At 38.4% G+C, this 23,406-nt stretch overlaps 2 protein-coding genes across 2 annotated transcripts; both read right to left on the reverse strand.

The window, feature by feature from the left end:
• Window positions 1-11,985: 11,985 nt before the first annotated feature.
• Window positions 11,986-12,468, reverse strand: LOC138889273 (uncharacterized). Its single transcript, XM_070172559.1, has one exon. The coding sequence runs from the start codon at window positions 12,466-12,468 to the stop codon at window positions 11,986-11,988; it is 483 nt and encodes a 160-aa protein (XP_070028660.1).
• A 663-nt stretch (window positions 12,469-13,131) lies between these two features.
• Window positions 13,132-13,581, reverse strand: LOC138889274 (uncharacterized). Its single transcript, XM_070172560.1, has one exon. The coding sequence runs from the start codon at window positions 13,579-13,581 to the stop codon at window positions 13,132-13,134; it is 450 nt and encodes a 149-aa protein (XP_070028661.1).
• Between the last annotated feature and the right edge of the window lie 9,825 nt (window positions 13,582-23,406).

Raw genomic sequence — 23,406 nt, forward strand, 5'->3', positions numbered from 1 at the left:
AACAATGGCACAAATAACACTACTACTGAGGTCTGAGTGGTCCACAAAACCCACAACAAAACATAAAATGAAATTATGGTCCCAAAACATCCCTATTTTCTACTAATGTGGTCCTAACCTTCCGTGCATCAAGAACCAAGTGATTCAGATATTTTTGGTGTTATTTGTCATGTGATATTATTATTTCCGCGTCTCAGTTTATTTAGGTGAAGAGACAAGTCAAGCTACGTAGTAACCTTTCGTAGTACGAAAATATTTCCTTTTTTGAACAATAATTAGAAAAATGATGAATATGAAAACGCGTAACTTTTTTTGAATGTAAATATATATTTTTCATTTCTTAAAAATGATTTATAGGTCTAAGTATTCACACAAAAAATGGTATAAGGCACAAAGCGTTTGGACATGAATTAATTGATATATGAAAGAAAGTAATATATAAAATTAAATTGAAAAAAGATATTTAGGAATTAAAATTGTATTTGAATATGAAAATAAGTTTGAACTAATGTGTTTGGTTTCTATGATTATAAAGACTTTTGCTCGTTAGAAGTTATAGGTTGAATTACGTTGTCTCATCACCAACAAGTAAACCAAAGTAAAGTTGTAGACTACTACTACTCAAGAAAATGAAACCCCCGCCCCCCTAAATGTGTAAAATGTGGATATAATGAATTCTTGAAGAAAATAAGTCGGCTACAAAATCTAATATAGGTAAGTGTGTGTCTAGATGACTATATATAGTACCTATAATATCAAATTAGTTGCTAGGGTTGCAATCACTATCCTCAGTTTATTAAGCCATAATATGTTTATATTATTTAGTTCAATTATAGTGTACATCTATTATTTTAAAAATTTTAAATTCGTCTCTAACTCTTTGTTAAAAAAGACGAGCAATTAATCTTAGGGACATGTGGGACTAACAAAACATGGATAAGGAATTTGATAGAGATCTAGCAATTAATTAGAGTCCATTTTAAAATAAAAGAAGGGAATGTGAGAGCAGTACCAACACCTGCTAGTATTTGGACAGCGCAGCTAAACCCATGTGGTAGGACAAATGGCGCTATAATTATTTTTTTTAATTTCAAAGATTTATATATGGGTCATTTTTTTCTTCTTCCAATGCCCGATACATGTGGAGTAGGGGTGACAAATAGGCGATCGGATCGGATATGTGCGGATCAAAATGGATAATTTAAAAAACGAATAAATTATGGATATCCATGTCTTCTTAAATATGATCACTTACGAGAGAATTCCTAGTTTTCAAAACTTGAGGAACTCCAATTTGAGGCTTTACAAATGTAAAAGTTAAACACATTAATTATCCATTTGGTTAACAATTTTCTAAGTGGATAATATGGTTCTTTATCATATTCGACCCGTTTTTAAATGGTTCATTATCCAACCCATTTTTTGATGGATAATATGGGTGGATAATTGTTTTCTTTTAACCATTTTAGCACCTCTAATGTGGAGCCTCGACTAACTGATTGTTTGGATCGTTGTTATGTATCATTTTGATGTATATTATATCTGGATAGATTGTACTATTTGTCATCGTTTCATAATGTCATGCACAAATAATATGAAGAATAAACTTGCAATATTATTAAAAAAAATATATCGTACAAGGTAGAATTATTATATAAAAAGGTAGGGTAAAGGATAAAATAAGATTATTTAATAATAAGAAAAGACAAAATGAGAGAAAAAAATAAAGGTAACGATGCGACCACACCAAATCAATCGTTCCATAAAGTGACATTTTTCGTCGTTATGTAACGACGGATTTAATAATACGATACAATACAATTTAAGAAACAATCAAAATAAATATTGTATTTAAAGTAACAATACAACATGTAATAAACGTCCAAGCAAGTTGTTAATCGGAATTCGCGCCATATATATGAACCCCATCAAAGGGATAGCGTTTTCTATCAAGATTTTTCATATATTCTCATGGCTCAAATTCAATACTTCTACTAAAGGATAGAGGAATTATATCCATCATAATAAAATATATAGTGGTGGAAGATAAATACCTGACGTGTCATTTGGTAAGAGGTATTAGAAAAAATAATGCAAGTATAGACAATAAAAATCAAAAATATCGCAACAATAGTAGTATTTTATTTCGAATATTTGAGTGTACAATCTCTATGAATCCTCTGATTCTTCTTTTCAATAGTAAATAAAAGAGCTTTTGAGCTTAATCTTGAATTTTATTCTATTTTAATTCAAGTGCTTGAGGCCTGATCTTGATCTTGACGTATTTTTAATCCAAGGGCTTGCAGCTTGTTCTTGAATCTCGACGTATTTTAATCCAAGGGCTTGAAGCTTGTTCTTGAATCACCGTCTTGATCTTTGAATCCTTAGAACACTTGAATGCTTGTAGCTTTTAGAGAAATCTGCAGCGTTTGATCCACGAGCTCTCTCTTGCTTCTTATTATAACTTCTGGTGTCTTTTCTGAGTTATGAAGACCCCTATTTATAGTTGTGGGAGAGAAGAGTTGTGATAAGAACAAACTCTTTTCAACCAATCTAATTGAAGTGTGACATGACCGCATTTGATTGGCCAGAACATGTCACTTGCACACGTGGCGTGATTTCATTGGCCTTTTAGTGTGACTTGGCATGCCTTGTCATTTTGACACGTGACACGATCCTATTGGCTCTTCCGTTTGACTTGGCGTGCCATGTCATTTCACGTGTGGTACTAAATTGGGCCTTTAGGAAGATGAAATCTTGGGCTTAATGAAATTGGCTTATCATTTGTAGCCCAATTAAGTGTCACGACCCTAAACCCGGACCTGATCGTGATGGCGCCTCTCGTGAAGACAAGGCCAGCCGACACTTTCCATTTTCCAATTTATTAACAGTTAAGCATTTAGACACAATCAAAACATGAATAAATAATCCAAAGTAGCAAATAATATCATAAATACGCGGAAAAAATAACCCAACACAGCCCGATACCGGGTGTCACTAGTCATGAGCATCTATAAAACCTAATACAAACTTGAAGAGTCTACAAACTATTGCAAATGTTTGATAAGAGATAGAAAAGATAAAGAGGAAGAAACACAGGACTGCGGACGTCAAACAGCTACTTCGTGGACTCCGATATCTGCCGGAAGCTCTCAACTCGCACTAGCAGGATCCACAACGCCTGAATCTGCACACAGGGGTGCAGGGAGTAAAGTGAGTACTCCAACTCAGTGAGTAACAAATGTAAATAAAGACTGAAAGCAAGAAATCACGTAAAGCACAAAACATTCTATAATGAAGCAGTAAAACCATTTAAAAATCAGTAAATCAGTGAAAGATAGGCAAAAATCCTTTATAGTAAATATAATTTCATGAAAAGCCTTTTTCAACAATTAAGCAGGTAATTGATAGTCAATTATGAAAAGTAAACACATAAAGGTTCGCCCCTCGGGCACAATATCAACAAATCCGCCCCTCGGGCAACTTCGCAAAATAGTACCAGCCCCTCGGGGCAATCACAAAGAACAATACTAGCCCCTCGGGCTCAATCTCACATCACAATGGGTATCTGCGCCCACTGGAGGTGTACAGACTCCTAGAGGGGCCTCTTACAGCCCAAGCACAATATCAAGCCACCTCGTGGCATCATCACTAGGCCCTCGGCCTCATATATCAAGTCACCTCGTGGCGTACAGATCTCAGGCCCTCGGCCTCATAATCAATATCAAATGTTTCCTCACAACATAGGCCCTCGGCCTTACTTAGTCAAAAATCCTCACAAGCCACTTGGGCAGTAGTAAAACATGTTCCTCATCCCAAAATATCATTTAAAAGATCATTTAAGTGTTAGCACAGAGTGAACATGGCTGAGTACGAAAACAATGAAATATAACATGATTGAGTTTAAGTATAAAGTTAAACCAGTGAGGAAATACCAGTAAAAATCCCCGAAGGGCTCAAATAGTTGGCGCAAGGCCCAAATATGACATTCAGCTCAAATAATGATGATAGCAAATAGGTTTCAGTCAAATACGCGGTAAAATAATCATCCGAGACAGAATAAATCACATCCCTAATGGTGCACGACCTCACGCTCGTCATTAAGCGTGTGCCTCACCTCAATATAGCACAACGATGTGCAAGTCCGGATTTCATATCCTCAGAACATCATTTACAATCATTACTCATCTCGAACTGGTCAAATCTATAGCTCGCGACACCTTTGCCCCTCGAATCGGCCTCCACTCGCGCCGAATCTATCCAAAATCATAATCACGACGTCAAAATTGTTAAGGGAACGAAGCCCAAGCGAAAACAATCAAATAATACCAAAAATCTCGAAATTGGTCAAATCCGACCCCCGGGCCCACGACTCGAAACTTGATAAAAATTACATCATCGGAATCCTTATCCTCCAACGAGTCTATACATATCAAGAACACTGAAATTGGAGTCCAAATGACCCCTCAAATCCACATTCAAAGTCTCTTAATCTCAAGCCTTAATTTCTCAATTTTAGGCTTAGATTCCATAATTTATTAGGTAGATTTCACAATAGAATTGAGTTTTAAGTCCAAAATTCTTACCTCCAAATGTTTCCCCTTGAATCCCACTTCAATCTCCTTAAAAAATCCCCAAAAATGACCAACTATGGAGGAAATAAACCCCACATTCGCAGACAAGACGACATTTTAAACTTTCTGCGCAGGCCTATTTTCCTTCATTGCGATCGCGGGAAATCCTTCGCGATCGCGAAGCACAAATTCTCAGCCCCCAAAAATTACTCTATGCGAACGCATAAAACACCGTGCGAACGCGATGCCCAGGCAACTAACTCGGACCTCCTACCGCGTTCGCAATGATGAAATCCAAGCCAAGACCCCAGGTCCACTTAACTCTACGCGAACGCGACCTTCACTACGCGTTCGCGATCAACAACTTCACCACTCTATGCGATCGCAGCTCGACCTTCACGAACGCGAAGAATAAATGGACTAACCCCTCAAAAGCTTCTATGCGATCGCAGGAACCCTACGCGATCGCAGAGAAGGAATCTCTGCAACAACTGAACCTGCAATTCTGCAACTTCTCCAAGACATGAAATGGTCCGAATGACCATCCGAAACTCACCCGAGGCCTCTTGGGACCTCAACCAAAGGCACCAACATATCCTAAAACCTCATTCAAACTTGTTCAAACCTTCGGAACGCTCAAAACAACATCAAAACACCGAATCGCACCGGATTCAAGCCTAAGAATTTCAAAATTTTTAAAATTACGCTTTTGATAAAAAATCCAACTAAACCACGTCCGAATGACCTGAAATTTTGCACACACATTCCAAATGGCACAATGGAACTACTGCAACTCTCGGAATTCCATTCCGACCCCTATCAAAATCTCGCCTATCAACCGGAAATCGCCAAAATATCAACTTCGCCAATTCAAGCCTAAATCTACTCCGAACCTCCAAAACTCCTTCCGATCGCGCTCCTAAGTCACAAATCACCTCCCGAAGCTAACCGAACCATCAGAACTCATATCTGAGCCCTCTAATACATAAGTCAATATCCGTTTGACTTTTCCAACCTAAACTCATTCCAAAGAGACTAAGTGTCTCAAACCTTACCAAAATTATTCCAGATTCGATCTGATCAACCCGATATCACACAATACGGATAACAAAGCATAAAGAAGCAGAAATGGGGAAAACGGAGCGGTAACTCATGAGATGACGGGCCGTGTCATCATATTAAGTGGGCTAGCCCAATGGATTCGGACTTAATTATTTAAACTATATATATTGGACTTATATAATTAATCCAATTATATTAGCCCAATAAATTTATTTGAACTAATATATCTTGAATTTAAAATATAGTCCAAAAACGGAATTAATTCCAATAAAATTTATATGCTTACAAATACTCCTACTTCAAGACTAGTCAAGGTTTTTAAACTTTTGAAGACTAGGTTTGAGGTATTTATATTTATATACTTGAACGGCTCCGACTTGGTCACATGGAATGTTAAAGTAACAAACATTAAATCCCAAAATAATAGTTACGTGACTTGATCACGTGAAGCATAAAAGCTATTGAATTTTCATTGAATTTTCAATTCAAAAGTCACCAATTTTCATTTTAGGTGACTTTAAAATTGATTAGCTTTTCCATGTCATACACTTTCAGGAATTGCATGCTGCAATAATTATTCTAGTTACTAGTAACTAGAATATTTGCTTTCATTTAGCATGATATCACTGTAACTACCAGTTCCTTTAGAGATACCACGTGCCCCATTTTGCATCATTTGAATTTTTGGGTAAGATGAATTTAGTGGGTTTGCTACGGGCCATATAATCTTCTTTTACTACATGTTGCTGCCTGGACATGATTAGCATATAGAGTCCTTATCCTAATCAAGGACTCTCTAATCCGATCTCAGCATGAACATGGACATACCTATGCACAGACGTCATTCAATAACCACTCCTGCTAGGAGACTGCCTACAATAATTCATCCCACATCGGTATTTGTCCGCCTTTTGACGTCTATAAATATCATACATCTTTTATTGTATTAGTATCGATTCCGTAAATTGCTTTAAGTCTATTTTTGACGATTTAGAGGCATTGACACGAAGATAATTTTTTCTTTCTTTCTTGTACTTTCTTTTTTTATTTTTTACTCTATTGTCTCTTTTTTTTAGAAGTAACCTTGTGAAGCTATGAAGTATATTAAAAGTTTGAGACAAAGACATTTAAAAGTTCACGACGAATATCTTTAAAATTTATGGTGAAAACCCATAAAAGTTCGCGATGAAGACCTTTAAAATTTCTGGCGAAAGACCAATAAAAGTTCTTGCAAAGATCCTTAAAAGCTCGTGGTCAAGATCTTTAAAAGTTCAAAGTGAAGACTTTTAAAAGCTCACGATGAAGATTCTTAAAAGTCGGCAGTGGAGACCCTTTAAAGTTTGCCACGAGCACCTTTAAAAGTTCAAGACGAGAACCTTCAAAAGTTCGAACATACGCCTTTTAAAAGTTCAGAACGAAAACCTTAAAAATCTGAATGCCTTTAAAAGTTCGAGACGAACACCTTTAAAAATCCGAATGCCTTTAAAAGTTCAAGACGAACACCTTTAAAAGTTCACAACGAAAACCTTTAAAAATTCGAATGCCTTTAAAAGTTCGAGACGAACACCTTTAGAAGTTCGTAACGAAAACCTTTAAAAAAAGTCCGATACAGACATCCTTTTTCTTTTAATGTCTGAAGCATTTTTTTTATCCATGCTCTCTTTTAAGATTGTGATTGTTAGTCTTCCCTTTTAACTTAGGTACTAACAATTTTTTTTTATGCAGCTTGAACATGGTTTACTTCAGAGATTCAGCATCCTCTTCCTCCACGTCCAAGTATCTTGTAATTTCAGAGCACAAGGATAGTAAAACGGAGACCAGATTACTAGTTGACACACCACTGATCGGCTTATATGCAACTTTATGGCCATCCTTGCAAAATCCCTTTCGTTTGGTAGATTGGACCTTTGAGAAAACCAAACGTAAATTCAAGACATGGACTCTTCGTTCTCATAATCACAAAGTTAAGAATGTGGCAAGATCCCATGCTTAGGACGACGAATCCTCAAATGAGAAGTATACTGGAGTGATTCCTTAACTTTTGGTGGCAAATTTCATTATATTCCCAGCTATTGGGAGTGGACCGAAGATATCCTTAGTAGGAACCATCGAGCATTACAAGCCACCAATATTTACGATGTTGTCTATGCCTCATTGTTTACTTATGAACATTCTACAAGTATCATGCAAGCCTTTTGTGAGGCTTGGTGTCCTCTTACACATACGTTGCTTACCTCAGTTGGAGAGTTATCCATATCCCTTTGGGACTTGTGCACTATTGGGGGTCCGCATTTAATCGGTTCTCCTTATGAATCGGTTATTCCAAATACTCGAGAACTTATAGGTGCTTACGATAAAGATAAAATGTTCCTTCTATAAGCATGTCAGTAATTATTTGATGCATATCACCAACTCCGAGAGGAAAACACTAAAAATCATAATGTCCCTGTGAGAAGATGGATAGAGTTTTGGAGCAAAAAGGTTGTAAAGTATGAACAACCTCCAGCGAGAAAAGAAAAGAAGTCAGCTCGTCCCAAATCAACACACAACCCTACTGGAGCCATAAGTAAACAATTGGTCAGAAGTTGAAGATGCACTACTTGTTAAACTTGGCGTTGGAAGTGACAAGAAAGACGAAGTACACCTGGCTGCCTTTTTATCATGCTGGTTATGTGTCTTTGTGCTCCCTACAAAAGAAGGCGACTTTATTCGGCCTGAAACTTTCAAAATTGCAAGCCTTCTAGCGTGTGGGCAAAGAATTAACCTCGCCGTTCCAGTCTTAGCTAGCATTTATAGGGGATTAAACACAATTTCAAATGGCTCACCACTCGATCCTTCTAGAGTTCACTTCCCAATTCATTATGTGTATAGTTGGTTGGCCTATTACTTCAAGACTCATTTTTCTCTAACAAATAGACCGGCTACCCCTATGATGGCCATATATTCAGGTGAGGGAACATCGAAATACTCTAGGAATGAAGACGCGAGAAAACATATTCATGGAGGAGAAATGCCGTATGGACTTCCACAAAGTAATTCTCAACCGTATTATTATCGTGATAATGGAAATGAGGAAGAGTCCGAGTCAAATTATTTTACGAGTATTCGCTCGAATTACCTTCCTTTGAGAAATGGATCGACCTTCATCGTGGAGCCTTATAGCCCTCTTCTCTTCAGTCGTCAATTTGGTTTTTATCAAGACATCCCTGGTTGCTTGGATCAAGATTTTTGTGAGTGCTCTTTAGACAAAGTATTGGAACTCTTACGAACTTGTTTTTTTGTCTAAAAGCAGGTCAAAGGCCACATTTCCCCCTATTATGCCCAAGATGAAGAAGTATGTCTCGTCTGATTATAAATCTTAGTGGGAAAGAGTGCATGTAAAATTCCTTGAGAACCACTTGCAATCTTTGGTGAATACCGTTGGGCCAGTTACTGCTACGCCTTCAAAAATCATGCCTCAAGAGCATAACAGGGAGGGCAAGCCTCCTACTTTAAAATCCAAAGTGGTTGCACCACGAGACGTCAAAGGACCTCCATATAAAGAAGTTTGTAAAAAGAAGGGACCTTCTCAGGCTCACCAAGTCCATGGGGGTTCCTCTCCTTTAGGAACCGTTGTCCCTACCTCCAACAAATGTCCACCCCAAAACGAAAGTGATAGTAGTCATGGAGATCAAAACTTTAAGCGGGTAAAGCCATATTCAAACAAACAGGGGGATGCTAATTTGGGTGTAGTCGAGATTACTGACAGCATTGGTAGTGCTTCAAGGACTTTGACGACTATCAAAGAGATAACGATTAAAACTTTCATATTATCTTATAATATCCAAGTAATTTTAATAACCGTATATTCTTTTCCATGCAACCAAATGATGTTCATATTTCAATGGCGTCACACAGAGCAAGCCACATGGTAGTAGTGAATCCGTGGTGGAGCCAGATTCGAGGAAATCACTTCCAATATCTAAGTCAGACCTAGAGGCGACTTCCATCCTTAGTCTTGGAGCAAAATCGGGGCCTAATTTTCATCAACAATCAGTACCAACAATGTCTATCTTTGATGGGAGAAAGGTTGTTTTGACTCATCGCAAGGATTACATTTTGAGTGCCTGGGCTAAGATTCAGGCCAAACTCGAGGATGTAACCACAGATAATGCTTCCAAGTGATTCTCGAGGAGATGGACAATTATGGACGCCCTTCTCTTTGGCGAGGAGATGTCCAAGTGATTCAGGCCAATATCCAAGTGATTCTTGAGGAGATGGACGAAAAGGGTGTGGATATTTCCCATATAAAGACCTATTGACGTCATTGTTCGAGCTTACCACTTCATATGACCAGGCACGATCAGCTCTTTCTGACAAGGTTGTAGATGTTGAAAAATCTGAGTCATTTTTAAACGCCAAGGAACATCTTGATCTTGTCTTGATGGAGAAAGGGGAGAAGGTCGAGAAATTGTCTGCCACCAGTCAGTCTCTCAAAGAGGCCAAAGAGAAGGTGAAACAGTTAAGAGCTCTTCGAGTTATTGCCAAGAAAGAGGTTGAAGAGATTGAATCTAAAGTCTCATCTGCTGATGAGGTACCGTAGATGTTCTGATGTTTCCTTGGCAACTGCTGATGACTTGGCCGATGTAGAGATGAAGAAACAACACTTAGAGGCCATCCTTAAGGACTTAGTCAATTACAAGTTGTGTTTAGATTAGCCTATAAAGAATATTTTATTTGCCTCTTTTTTTTTCTTGCATTTAGTTAACTAGCGACTATCCTTGAAACTGCAAACTTCACTTGTTTCACTTTACATTGCACGCTTTTATTGATGTTTTCCCTTTCTTTTTTGATCAGTGCCAATAGTTGCTTGCTTAGCATGACGCGTTGACGTTTACATAACAAAACTTGGCTTTCTTTGAAGAAATATTTTGAAACCAACTTTATATTGCACCATGCTGTCAATTCCAAATTTGCGCAGTTTCACCAAAAAATTCATATCTTGGCGTAGGAATGTCGAAATTACAAACAGTGTTTGATTTTTTGAAAACTAAACTTCAAGATCTAGAACATATCAAAAATTCTCAATCAAAAAACTTCAGAATCGTCCCAGATAATATTTTGAAATCAACTTTATATTGCACCATGCTATCAATTTCAAATTTACACAGTCTCACCAAAAAATTCATATCTTCGTGTGGGAATGTCAAAATTACAAACCGTTTAATTTTTTGAAAATTGAACTTCAAGATCTAGAACATATCAAAAATTTGCAATCAAACAACTTCAGAATCGTCCCAGATAATATTTTGAAGTCAACTTTATATTGCACCATGCTATCAATTCTAGATTTGCGCAGTCTCACCAAAAATTCATATCTTGGTGTGGGAACATCAAAATTACAAACCGTTCAAGTTCTTAAAAACTGGACTTCAAGACCTAGAATATATCTAAAATTTGCAATCAAACAACTTCAGAATCGTCCCAGATAATATTTTGAAATCAACTTTATATTGCACCAGGCTATCAATTCCAGATTTGCGCAGTCTCACCAAAAAATTCATATCTTGGTGTAGAAACATCGAAATTACGAACCGTTTCATTTTTCAAAAATGAAGCTTCAAAATTTAAGTCATATCTAAAATAAAAATTTAATACCTTAAGGACAATTTCAGATAATATTCCAAAATCAACGTAAAATTCTGACACGCTGACGATTCAGATTGCGTGACTTCACCAAAACTTTAGTATCTTGATATGGGAGTCTCAAGATTGGAAGATGTCTTACTTGCCATCAATTGAAATTTAAGAGCTATATTCTCACAAATATCTTGGGTTTAAGTCTCATTGAATTTGAAACATTGTATCAAGCAATCTTTTCCTTATACTTGTGTTTCCCTTTGACACTTCTCTTCTCTTCCCTTTTTTTAAGGCAGAGGGCGAACTTGAAGACTAACAAAATTGAAGGTTTGACGAACCATGGAGGGTTTCCCCATTTAAATCAAATGAGATCAAAGTTCAACAGGAGGATGGCATTTCAGCTTGATCTTACATTCCTTCGTACTTCATTCGTACAACAATTGGGGCAATATGTATCTTTTGAACTTATGTGACTGAACTTAGAATAAAACTCTAAGCTGCCTACGTACCTCGGTGAAGAGGATCAAGTCATACCGTAGTTCAGATTGGGTGATTTTTTTTTTATTATTATTATTATTTACGTCCTAATTTTTTCCTAGGCCACCTTTTTCATAGTTTTCAACCTGGCAGACTCTTTTTTTTTGAAGGGGCCGTACACAGTTTAGACTCATGCGGGCTAGGAGTGTAGCAATATGCAGTTTAGGCTCATGCGTCAAGGAGCGTTGCAACTTCAAGGATAATACTTCTTCAAAAACTTGCCATTGATAGGGCCGATTCTCATGCCATCTGCATCAACCAGCTTGTAAGCTCCACTTGAGTAAGCTTCTTGTACAACATATGGCTCATCCCATTTTGAAGTGAACTTCCCTACATGTTTATGGGAAGTAATTATGGGTCTTCGTACGGTAAGACCTTGATCTCCTACTTGAAAGGATCTCGGGCGAACTCTTTTATTGAAGGCGCGAGACAATCGAGCTTGATAACATTCAAGACTCTGTTGAGCTTCCAACCTCTTCTCATCAAGAGCCTTCAACTCTGCTAATCGAAGTCGAGCATTTTTTTCATTAGTGATCCCTTCTTGAATAGCCAGTCGTAATGAAGGTATTTGATGCTCAAGTGGCAAGACGGCTTCGACTCCATAAACGAGTGAATAAGGAGTTGCTTGTATTGGTGTGCGGTGAATCGTCCTATATGCCCATAGAGCTTCTTCCATCCGGTCATTCCAATCTCGTTTGGATTTGGAGATGACTTTCTTTAGCAAGTTGCATAGAGTTTTGCATTCAATGCCACAGCTAGACCATTAGCGACATCATTGTATATCAAAGAGTTACGTTGCTTAAAGCCACAAAGAGATCACAAGCCCTATTCATCAACCTATTATCGAATGGCTTTCCATTATCCGTTATTATGTAACGAGAAATGCCAAAGCGATAAATAATGTTTACTCAGATGAAATTTGTAACATTTTCCTTCTTTACTTCCTTAAGAGCAACAACTTTAGCCCATTTTGAGAAGTAGTCGGTTGCAGCCAGGATGTATAGGTGCCCACCAGAGGACTTTGGCAGTGGTCCAATAACATCCAATCCCCAAGCGTAAAACGACCAGGATGCCACAGTCGGGTGCAACACTTCAGGAGGTTGATGAATAAAATTCGTATGGAATTGACAAGTCTTGTATCTTCGAGCACAGTCCAAGCAATATTTTACCATCGTTGGCCAATAATATTTCATCCTTTTTATATGGAAGTGGAGCTTTGGTCCAGACTGATGTGACCCACATACCCAGAATGCGCTTCTTGCAAAGCATGGAGTGCTTCATCTTCCCCTAATTATCGCAAGAATACTCCTTCGAATGATCTTCTGTATAGGGTATCTTTTTAGTAAAGGAAGCGAGGTGCACGACGACGGATTTCAGTTCTTCTCCGCAAATTTTCTGAAAGTATCCTATAGCACAAGTAGTTGATAATGGGTTGTTGCCATTCTACTTTCTCGACTTCAGAAACAACGATAAGATGCTTGAGTACATTTTCTTCACCTTCAACCTCATTTGGCAGCGGTACTACCCATTTTTGACAAATAGTAACTTGTGCTCGATCAGGCAGGGCTAATGACGAAGCTAGGGTAGCTAAAACATCAACCTTCTTATTTTCTTTCCTTGGCACATGCTTAATAGTCATATTACCGAGCCACCCCGTTAACGTTTTAGCGTAATCATGATATAGGCGTAGTTTAGGCTTCTTAACCTCGTAACTACCTAAAAGATGATTGACCACTAACTGGGAGTCACCAAAGACTTGCAATTGCAATTGCTTCATATCAACGGCCATTTCAAGCCCAAGTGTTAATGGTTGATACTCAGTAACATTGTTGGAACAGAGTTGTGTCAAGGTGAGAAGTAGGGCAAGACTTCACCATGAGGGGTGACAAATACTACACCAGCACCTTCTCCTCCACGATGTGCAGCACCATCAAAGTACATCTTCCATGGAGGTTGAACTTCAACAACCATTGCATCCTCATCAGGTATTTAGTTAGTTAGCTCCCAATCATCATGTATCGGATGATCTACCAAGAAGTCTTCCAATGTTTGTCCTTTTATTGCCTTTTGAGGGATGTACAAAATCTCGAATTGTTGAAATTGGAGGTACCATCTCGCTAGTCGATCACTAAGAACAAGTTTTAACATCACGAACTTGATGGGATTTGCCTTAGAAACAAGACGAACAACATGATCTTGAAGTAGTGCTTCAACTTTTGAATTGAGAAGACTAGCTCCAAGCACAACTTTTCAATTGGCGAATAATTCAGCTCGTTCGGTGTCATCATCCTGCTCAAGTAGTAAAGAGAGTTTTCTTTCCCTTCACTATTTTCTTGGGCAAACAGTGCTCTAACATACCTTTCTTGTGCCGCAATGTATAGTATCAATGGCTTTCCAGGTATAGGGGCTGCTAAAACTGGAGGCTTCATCAAGTAGGATTTAATGCTCTCAAAGGCATTACTGCACGCTTGGTCCCATTTGAAAGGGACACCTTTTTTCATAAGCCGACTAAATGGTTAACACCTCCCAGCTAGGTTCGAGATGAATCTCCTAAGGTACACTAACTTTCCTTGCAGACTTTTCAATTCATTGATATCCCGAGGCTCATGCGTTTTCAAAATGGCATTCACTTTGGCTTGATCAATTTTGATCCCTCGATGTCGGACAATGAAACCAAGGAACTTTCCAGAAGTAACTCCAAAGGAACATTTCAATGGATTCATCCTAAGTTGGTACCTCCGGAGCAATTCAAATACCATCCTCAAGTCCTTCAAGTGGTCGCCCTTCTCTCTTGATTTTACCACCAAGTCATCAACATAGCATTCGACATTCTTGTGGAGAAGATCGTCGAAAATATTCTGCATAGCTCTTTGGTAAGTAGCACCAGCATTTTTCAAGCCAAAAGGCATTACCTTGTAGCAATAAATACTCTTTGGGGTACGGAGTATAGTAAGCTCTTTATATTTTGGTGCCATGCGTATTTGGTTATAGCCCGACGAACCGTCCATAAATGACATTGCCTCGTACCCAGTAGTAGCATCGATCATCAGTTATGGAATGGGAAGCAGGAACTCATCTTTTGGACATGAATTGTTAAGATCCCTAAAGTCAACGCACACTCAAATCTGGCCATTTTTCTTCCTTACAGGGACAATACTTGAAACCCATGTTGGGTATTTAACTTCACGAATAAAGCCAGCTTCGCTGAGTTTGTTAACTTCTGTTTCAATTAAGGGAACCAAATCCGGCCTAAAACGCCTTTAAGCTTGTTTAACAGGGCGAGCACCATTTTTGATTGCAATGTGATGGACTGCTACTTTCGGGTCCAAGCCAGGCATCTCTTTGTAACTCCAAGCGAAGACGTCCCTGAACTCCTTGAGTAACTCAATATAAGTGTTATGTTCATCAGCTTCTAGTAAAGCACTTAGGTAGATGGGTTTTGGCTCTTCATCGGTGTCAAGGTTAACTTCTTTTAAGACATCAACTGTCGTCTTCACTCTTTCTTCAAGTTCAGGTGGAGCATCTTTCGCATCTTCATCTTCTTGAGGGTCCCCATCGTCGAAGGATATGTGATAACACGGTGAAACATCCTCCAATTCTGCATTATCCTCCATTGAAGATGGAACACCATTCTCGGCTTGTACAGTAACATGATATGAATAATCCACACTTTCTTCATCTTCGTCTCGTTCCTTAATGTAGACCACAGTATATGGCTTTACCTTTAGTACTTCTTTACATGAAACCACAAGTTTTGTGTGTCGCCTCATTCTAGAAGGAACCAAACTTTGGAAATCCTTAGAGATCTTCTGGATCTTGGGCAAAGCGGGTGTTCTTATGCTTTGAAAATTTCTTTGGAACTTGTTCCCCTTCTTTAATGGACCCAATCTTTCAAACGCGGAGGTCCTCACAGGTGATTTTCCAAGCCGATCAAAGATAGAAGGCTTGTTAGAAGCGGCAGATTCGTCTTTTAGAGTGATATAATTTCTACTCGCCCTTCTTATGGAGATGCGCACTGGTGACAGTTGCTTGTATCCTAAACCTTCACGTGGTTGTCTCATTGCAGCTTCTGATGGGAGCTTCCCTAACTTTGATGGCTCATTAGGATTGTATATAGCTTTTGCAAATAACTTGTAAGCGTTAGGATCAAAACCTTCATTTGTTCGCTTTGAAGGGAGTGCCACATTCTGCAAACGATTTTAGGCTACAAACCTTGCAAGCGGTTTCGAGGACAACTTTACTGCCTCAATTCGTTTTAGTGGAAGAGTTAACTCCTTTAGCATCTTGGTTTGGATATTAGATGATTCGCCCTCGTCTTTATTCCTTTTAGGGACATATTAGAGCACATGACTTACTTTCTTGCCATAAGACGCAATACCCTTTTTATGAGATTTATTCACGTTGGTGTGTACTTCCTCAGTAACGGCTTTGGCTTTACCAATAGTCACCTCAACTCTTTAAGTTATGGGCTCGTCATTCTTGCTTTTCATGCCATCATCGACTTTTATCTCCTTTACAATGCGGTTCTTTAAGTAGAACTTTGCATCGGTGAAGTGTGACTCTGCCTCGATGAATGGCTCATCATCAGCAACAATCTTCTTCTCGACTTCACCCTCTTAGTATTTTAAGCATTGATGGTAGGTAGATGGAACCACTTTATTATCATATATCCAAGGCCTTCCAAGCAAGACATTGTATGAAGTCTTTGCGTCGATTACATGTAGCCATGCACTTGATTACATATCTTTAATGGTGATTTCCAACATGATCGCGCCTATGGCTCTTTGCCCCCCTGGTCAAATCATTGGATCATCATATGACTTTCTAAGAGTTCGCTCACGGGAATACCAAGTTTTTTCACAGTGCGAATTGGAAAAATGTTCACTGAGGATCCCCCATCAACAAAAATTTGATTTATTCTCTCATCGCGCATATAGCCAACCAGGTACAATGGGCGGTTATGAAGAGTGTCACCTAGCAGAAGATCGTCATTTGAGAATGTGACTTTTTCCTCACAAGCATTAACTTCTTGAGGAGTGGACTCGATGAGCCTTTCCGAAGATGGTGCCAACGGTAGGTCATCACTCTTTTTTTCCTCTTTGTCAGCATGGAAACAAGAGGCATCAATGCCCTCATGGGAAATCTTCGTGTGGAACCAACTTGGTAAGAACTCCTCCAAGGTAACTGGATGTCGCGGCTTTTGAAGGTGGTGCCCCTCCACTTTTGCTTTCTTTACGTGCTTAACTGGATTCCATCTCCTCGGTCTTTTCACCATTATTTTCTTTATTAGTTGTTCCATTGATCCTTTTCGTGGGCTCCTTTTGTGGCGCCTACGCCGAGTCACCAATATCCAACCTTCATCATCCTCAGGTTGATTGACTTCAACTTTGTCATTCTCCAGTAATTCTTCATCTTTACTTTCTTTAATAACGCATAATTCATCCGGACTAAATAAGCCAAAGGCGATAGAGACCTGGTTTGTGCTTGCTTTCTCATCTTCAAGCACGATCTTCTTTTCGCGAGCCAAGTCCATGACTTTTTCCTTGAAGATAAAGCACTTCTCTAGAGAGTGGCTCACAAGTCGATGGTATTCGCAGTAATTTGGGTTATTTGTTTTCCCAGCTTCATTTGGTCGTTTCATCTCCGGAAGCTCAATGAGATTCAACTCAAGGAGTTCTTTGAAAATGGCTGGCATATCAGAATCTAGAAATGGGTACTCTTTCTCTTGCATCTTTTAGAGTCAACTTTCCACTTGGCTTATCTTGAAAAGAAATGGATTTCATACTCTGTTTCTTGCTCACCTTCGTCGTGAACTTCACAGGTGACATGTTGACATTCATAGCTTCTTTACTTTCAGACTAGAGTACGAACTTGCCCCACTTCTTGGCTTCTTGCTTGTCATTACCTTTGCGAGGTTCATAGAGGGACAACCTTTCATTTCCAACGGAAGCCATGCTCAATTCTATGTCATGGGCACGAGTTGTAAGTTCTTCAAATGTGCCACGCTTGATACCTTGCAAGATGTAGCGTGATCCCCAATGTATGCCTTAGATGCACATCTCTATGCCTGAAACTTCACTTAGCCTATCTTTGCAGTTGAGGCTTGCATTCCTCCAATGATTGATAAAGTCGATAACTGGTTCTCTCTTTCGTTGACGAGTATTTGTAAGTTCTATCATACTCACAGTACGTCTCGTACTATAAAAGCGATTGAGGAACTCTTGCTCTAGTTGATCCCAGCTATCGATAGATCCATCCTCGAGGTCTGTGTACCAGTCAAAAGCATTTCCTTTTAGCGAGCGGAAAAACTACTTGATAAGGTAATCTACGTAAGTCGCAGCATTTGCATGTCTCCACGAAGTGCGCCACATGTTGCTTTGGGTTACCTTTACCATCAAACTGTTGAAACTTTGGAGGTTGATTGCCAGCGGGCATCTTCAACATATCGACCCTTGCAGTGCATGACTTTGCAAACGTAAGGGAGGATTTGGAAGCAACCTCAGATTTGTTCTTAATGGTTCCTTCAATGAACTCCTTCAGTTGATCGATTTGAATCATCCCTTCAGATGAGAAAGGGATAGCCTTAGTGGACGCTACTTGTCTTGGTGGAGAGTCATTCTCTAGAACTTCTGGGAGCTTGCCGGGAGCATAGGTGGATTCTTTTTCCATCAAGATTCCTACCCTGTCTGTTAGTTTGTCGATTCTAGCCTCTTGATTTTGCATGCATTTGGTCAAGCCAGCGATTGCTTTCGTAAAGTTTGCCAACTATTCCTCCATAAATGAAGTATTTGTCACCATGGCTTGCATGATTGTCGTGGACGACGGAGAGTATCATGAATTTTTACACAGATTGATTCTTGATTGGCTCACGCTATGTGGCGTAAGTGGGGAGGATGTTCAACTTGAAGTATCATCATCTTCTTTCACAACAGAGTGCTTGGATCCGGAGAGGTAAATCAAAGCAAGAGTTTTCTTGATCTCTTCAGCAACATCGCTTCCTTCTTCAGATGCGTTTGTGGAAGATCTTGCTCCTTTTGAGGATGAAGATCCGAAAATAAAGGTTGATGCGGACGGCACTTGGGGTGCTTGTTGTCCTAAAGAGCTTGCTTTGCTCCTCGTAACTGGTCCGAAATTTCCAAAGGTGACATCGAGGATGCTTTCTACATCAGCATATAACCTGGAGTTAGCAGCCTTGGTGGAAGTTGAACCGGAGTTGACTTTTTTTGAAGCCATCTCAATGTTCTTGAACTTTGTTGATTGAAAGGTTGAGATGAGAGGTAGAGATTGTCCCACTGGGTATGCCAGAATTTGTAGACAATAAATTTGCGTTGAGAAAATAAAATCAAGACCGAAAATATCGCAACAATCGTAGTACTTTATTTCGAATATTTGAGAGTACAATCTCTATGAATCCTCTGATTCTTCTTTTCAACAGTAAATAAAAAAGCTTTTGAGCTTAATCTTGAATTTTATTCTATTTTAATCCTAGTGGTTGAGGCCTGATCTTGATCTTGACGTATTTTTAATCCAAGGGCTTGCAGTTTGTTCTTGAATCTTGACGTATTTTAATCTAAGGGCTTGCAGCTTTTTCTTGAATCTTCATCATGATCTTTTAATCCTTAGAACACTTGAATGCTTGTAGCTTTTAGAGAAATTTGCAGCGTTTGAACAACGAGCTCTCTCTTGCTTCTTGTTATAACTTCTGGTGTCTTTTCTGAGTTATGAAGATTTATAGTTGTGGAAGGGAAGAGTTGTGATAAGAACAAACTCTTTCCGACCAATCAAATTGAAGTGTGACATGACCGCATTTGATTGGCCAGAACATGTCACTTGCACACGTTGCACGATATCATTGGCATTTTAGTGTGACTTGGCATGCCTTGTCATTTTTACACGTGGCACGATCCTATTAGCTCTTCCGTTTGACTTGGCGTGCCACGTTATTTCACGTGTGGTACTAAACTGGGCCTCTAGGAAGATGAAATCTTGTGCCTAATGAAATGTGTAAGCACGTGATTTTTGCCCTATATGAGAATCACTCCCAAAAAATTCAAATAAAATGATTTTCCTTGGTGTGCAATTTTGTGAGATTTTGTGATATTTTTGGATAATTATTTGTATTTGTCTGTGTTTGTTTATTTGTTAAATTAATAAAAAATATACAAAAATATGTTGCATTTTGCATGTAGGATTTAATTCTACAATTGTTAGTAATTAAATTTGTTTTACAAAAATTAAAAATTACAAAAATAGGCATCTTTTGCATTTTTAGCATTTAATGTCCAAATGAACAATTTTATGCTTAATTATTACTTAATTGTGCATTATTGTTATTGGGAGTTAATTTGTGTTTTTATAACTTAAGTTAATTCTTAATAATAATTTAAGTACTTTTATAATTTAGTTTTAGAAAAATAAAAGAATAAAAGAGAACAAAAATACAAAGAAAAATCGGATTGGGCCACTTCTTCATTTTTCAAACCACAGGCCCAAATAATTGCCCAATCTTCCCTATGATCCGGTCCACTTCAAACCGGGTCGACCCGGTTCGTTCCATTAACCCAAATACCCAACACCCCTTCTTCATTTTTGTCCAACATAAAAAAAAAAAAAAAAACCAAAAACCAAAAAACCCTAAAACACTAACTCATCCCCCCCCCCCACTCTCATTTTTGCTTCTTCTTCTCCAAAAATACCGAACACCCCAAGCATCCATGGCAGCCCTTCTGCCTCCCCATCGACAACACACAAACACACACACACATCAACCACACACAAGCTCCACCACCCTCGCGTCGAAATAGACCCCACCGCGTCTGCCTTCATCGTCTTCGTTGAGCTCAAGCTTGAGCTCGACATCCATGGTCGCCACTGCTGCGTCGTCGTCGTCAACCACCATCCATGCCATACCAGTCGACACACCCTCGTCGTCCAAACAACCCGCTGCTTCTGCTCTTTCACGTCCAAACAGCTGCTGCCCAAGCTCTTCATCTTCTTCGTCCAAACGACCATCGTCGTCTTATTTCCAAGCGGTCAGTTGCGCCATGGACAACCACTTCGCCATGGCTGCTACGTCCATGGCGTTTGATTCCTCTTCCTCGACGTTCTTTCTTCTTCTAGCTTCGTCAGCATTCGAGGGGAGCTCGTCGCCGCTACTGCTCCGGCAACCGCCACTGTTTCAGCAGCGATGATGAACCGCCACTGTTTCAGCAGCGATGATGAACCGCTACTATAACTGTTGCGTCATCTTCAGTCCGTTTGATTGAGCGATGATGTGCAGCGATGATGAACCGCTTTGGTCGATCTTTGGTCGAGGTTTATCGAAACAATCCGTACGTATTTCGTTTAAATCCGGTGAGTAGATTTTGAGTTTTATTTTGTCCGTAGTTCGTTTTGATATCCTCGAATCTAAAATCGGCAAATGTTTGTTTTGTTCATGTCTATCATTTGAATTAATTTTTTTTTAGTTTGTTCATATGTTTTGTTTGAATTAATTTTCAAATTTCAAATGAAAGTTTAATTAGTTGTTTTTCATGTTTATTTCATGTTTGTATTATTGTTTAGGTAAATATTTGTTAGTTTAATGTTTGTTAGATTCAAATTGAAATTTAATTAATTATTTCTTCAATTTGTTTTATGTGTTATTTATTTTCCAGAAATTATTAATGTTGTTTGAATCATTTAATCCGTCATGTTTGTTGTTTAAAAATAGATTTAGTTCATGTTCATCTTTGCTGGAAGTTCATGTTTAATCCAGTGATTTAATGTGAGTTCATGTTTGTTTTGATTTGTTTGATTTAGTTTGAATCATGTATTTTGTTAATTGTATTGTTGTATCCTTGCTCATCCATTGATGGTCTAAATTAACCAGGATTGGTTCCCGATATGGTTACTTTATTTCCATTAATTTGGAGTTGTGTTGTTCATCGTGTTCATGTGATTTGTTGTTGAAGATTGTTGACAAATTGGTAATCTTGGATATATTTTGGTTAAATTTTGATTAATTGATTGTTTAGAGCTGATGGGGGTAATTTGGTAAATTGCATTGCATTCAGGGGTAGAATGGTAATTGCAATAAGGTCGGAGGGGTAGTTTGGTAATTGAACATTATTATAATTGTTTATGTAGGCATGGGGGACAAAATATAATGGGGTGGGTTTTTTGATATACTTGTTTAACATAATGGGGGACAAATTATAATGGGTTGGGGATGTTGTATTTATTTAATGTAGGCATGGGAGACAAGGTTTAAAATAAAGAAAACATTAAATAGTGGGGACAAAGCATGCCTTGGGGGAATAATTTCAGGTTGGGGATTCAAGACTTGTCTTGCTATATATATAGGGTCATTTTGACACATTAAGAGGACTGGAAATGGAAGAGAAAAAGATTTGAGAGAGAGTTTTAGGACTTGAACATTAAAACACAGACTTCTTACACTTGAGAGCTGACAGACTTTTACACTTGAGAGAGCGTTTAGACTGAAAAAGAGAAAGACAACTTGAACTTCTAATTGAATAAATTTTGTTTGTCTTTTCTCGAGTGTTATTCAAAATCAGTAAACTACTGCATCTTGTATTTGTCTCTCTTCTGCTTTGACTGCGATTGCACTTTGGTATTGCTGATTTTTCAATCCGTTGCGGGGTTATTCTACTGGTTGTTACTGGTTTGCGGTGTTGCTGAACCTGCTGTTGCTGTGTTATTATTGCTGCTGACTTCTCCTTCTTTTGTTCTTGTACTGCCATTTCCAGGTACACATTTGTACACTCTCGGATTGAAGAGAAAAATGAAATATTAATCAGGCTTTGTTCCTGTTGAATCCCTCCTGTTTAGATTTGTGTTTGAATATAATTTTCCTTTCTTTGTATAAAAATGTAGTCGATTTATTAATGAGTAATGGTGTTGCATATGTATAACTTCTTCATCTAATAACGTTAGTTTAAATTAATCAAATACTAGTTAATTTGTTTTGATATTATGGTATGTCAATCTCATGTTCTACTATTATTGAATAATAGAATATAGAATGAAAGCAGTTTTTCTTTGTACAAACACGATAACAATTTTCCATAACTTAGTAACTAATAAATTACGTTTTTCAGCATGTAATTAATTAAGAAATTTTCTTTTGCTTTTAGAGACAAACTTAATAGAAGAAATGTAGTCACTGTAGGTTTATCCTTAAAATAAAATGAGACGAGCCTCGCCAAATAAATCACACATCGCTGGGGCCCTCAATAAATACATAACCATTGACTAGACTTTGGATTTGGCCGTTTAATGAACCTTCACGGCCCCCTCCTAAAATAACAATACGTTAGTCTCTTTAGGACGCGCCTTAATAAATCTTACCTTCTTAAACACGGGTGCACATTTATGTGACCCAAATCCAAATCTCAACGGAGTCGAAATGTGTCTCTAATCACGGGTACATTGATTGTGACGTGGTTCGATATGCGTGTCCATGACGTTGCAAATTCCTTTCAAAAAAATAAGAATGAGATGAGCCTCGCCAAATAAAAATACAAAATTGCGGGGCCCTCAATAAATATTTGCTTTAAAATTGTTTAGACTTCGGGATGGACCATTTTAGTAAAATTTCACGGCCCTACCC

This window comes from Nicotiana sylvestris, chromosome 4 (assembly GCF_000393655.2).
Source record: "Nicotiana sylvestris chromosome 4, ASM39365v2, whole genome shotgun sequence".
In the NCBI taxonomy this organism is placed as follows: Eukaryota; Viridiplantae; Streptophyta; class Magnoliopsida; order Solanales; family Solanaceae; genus Nicotiana; species Nicotiana sylvestris.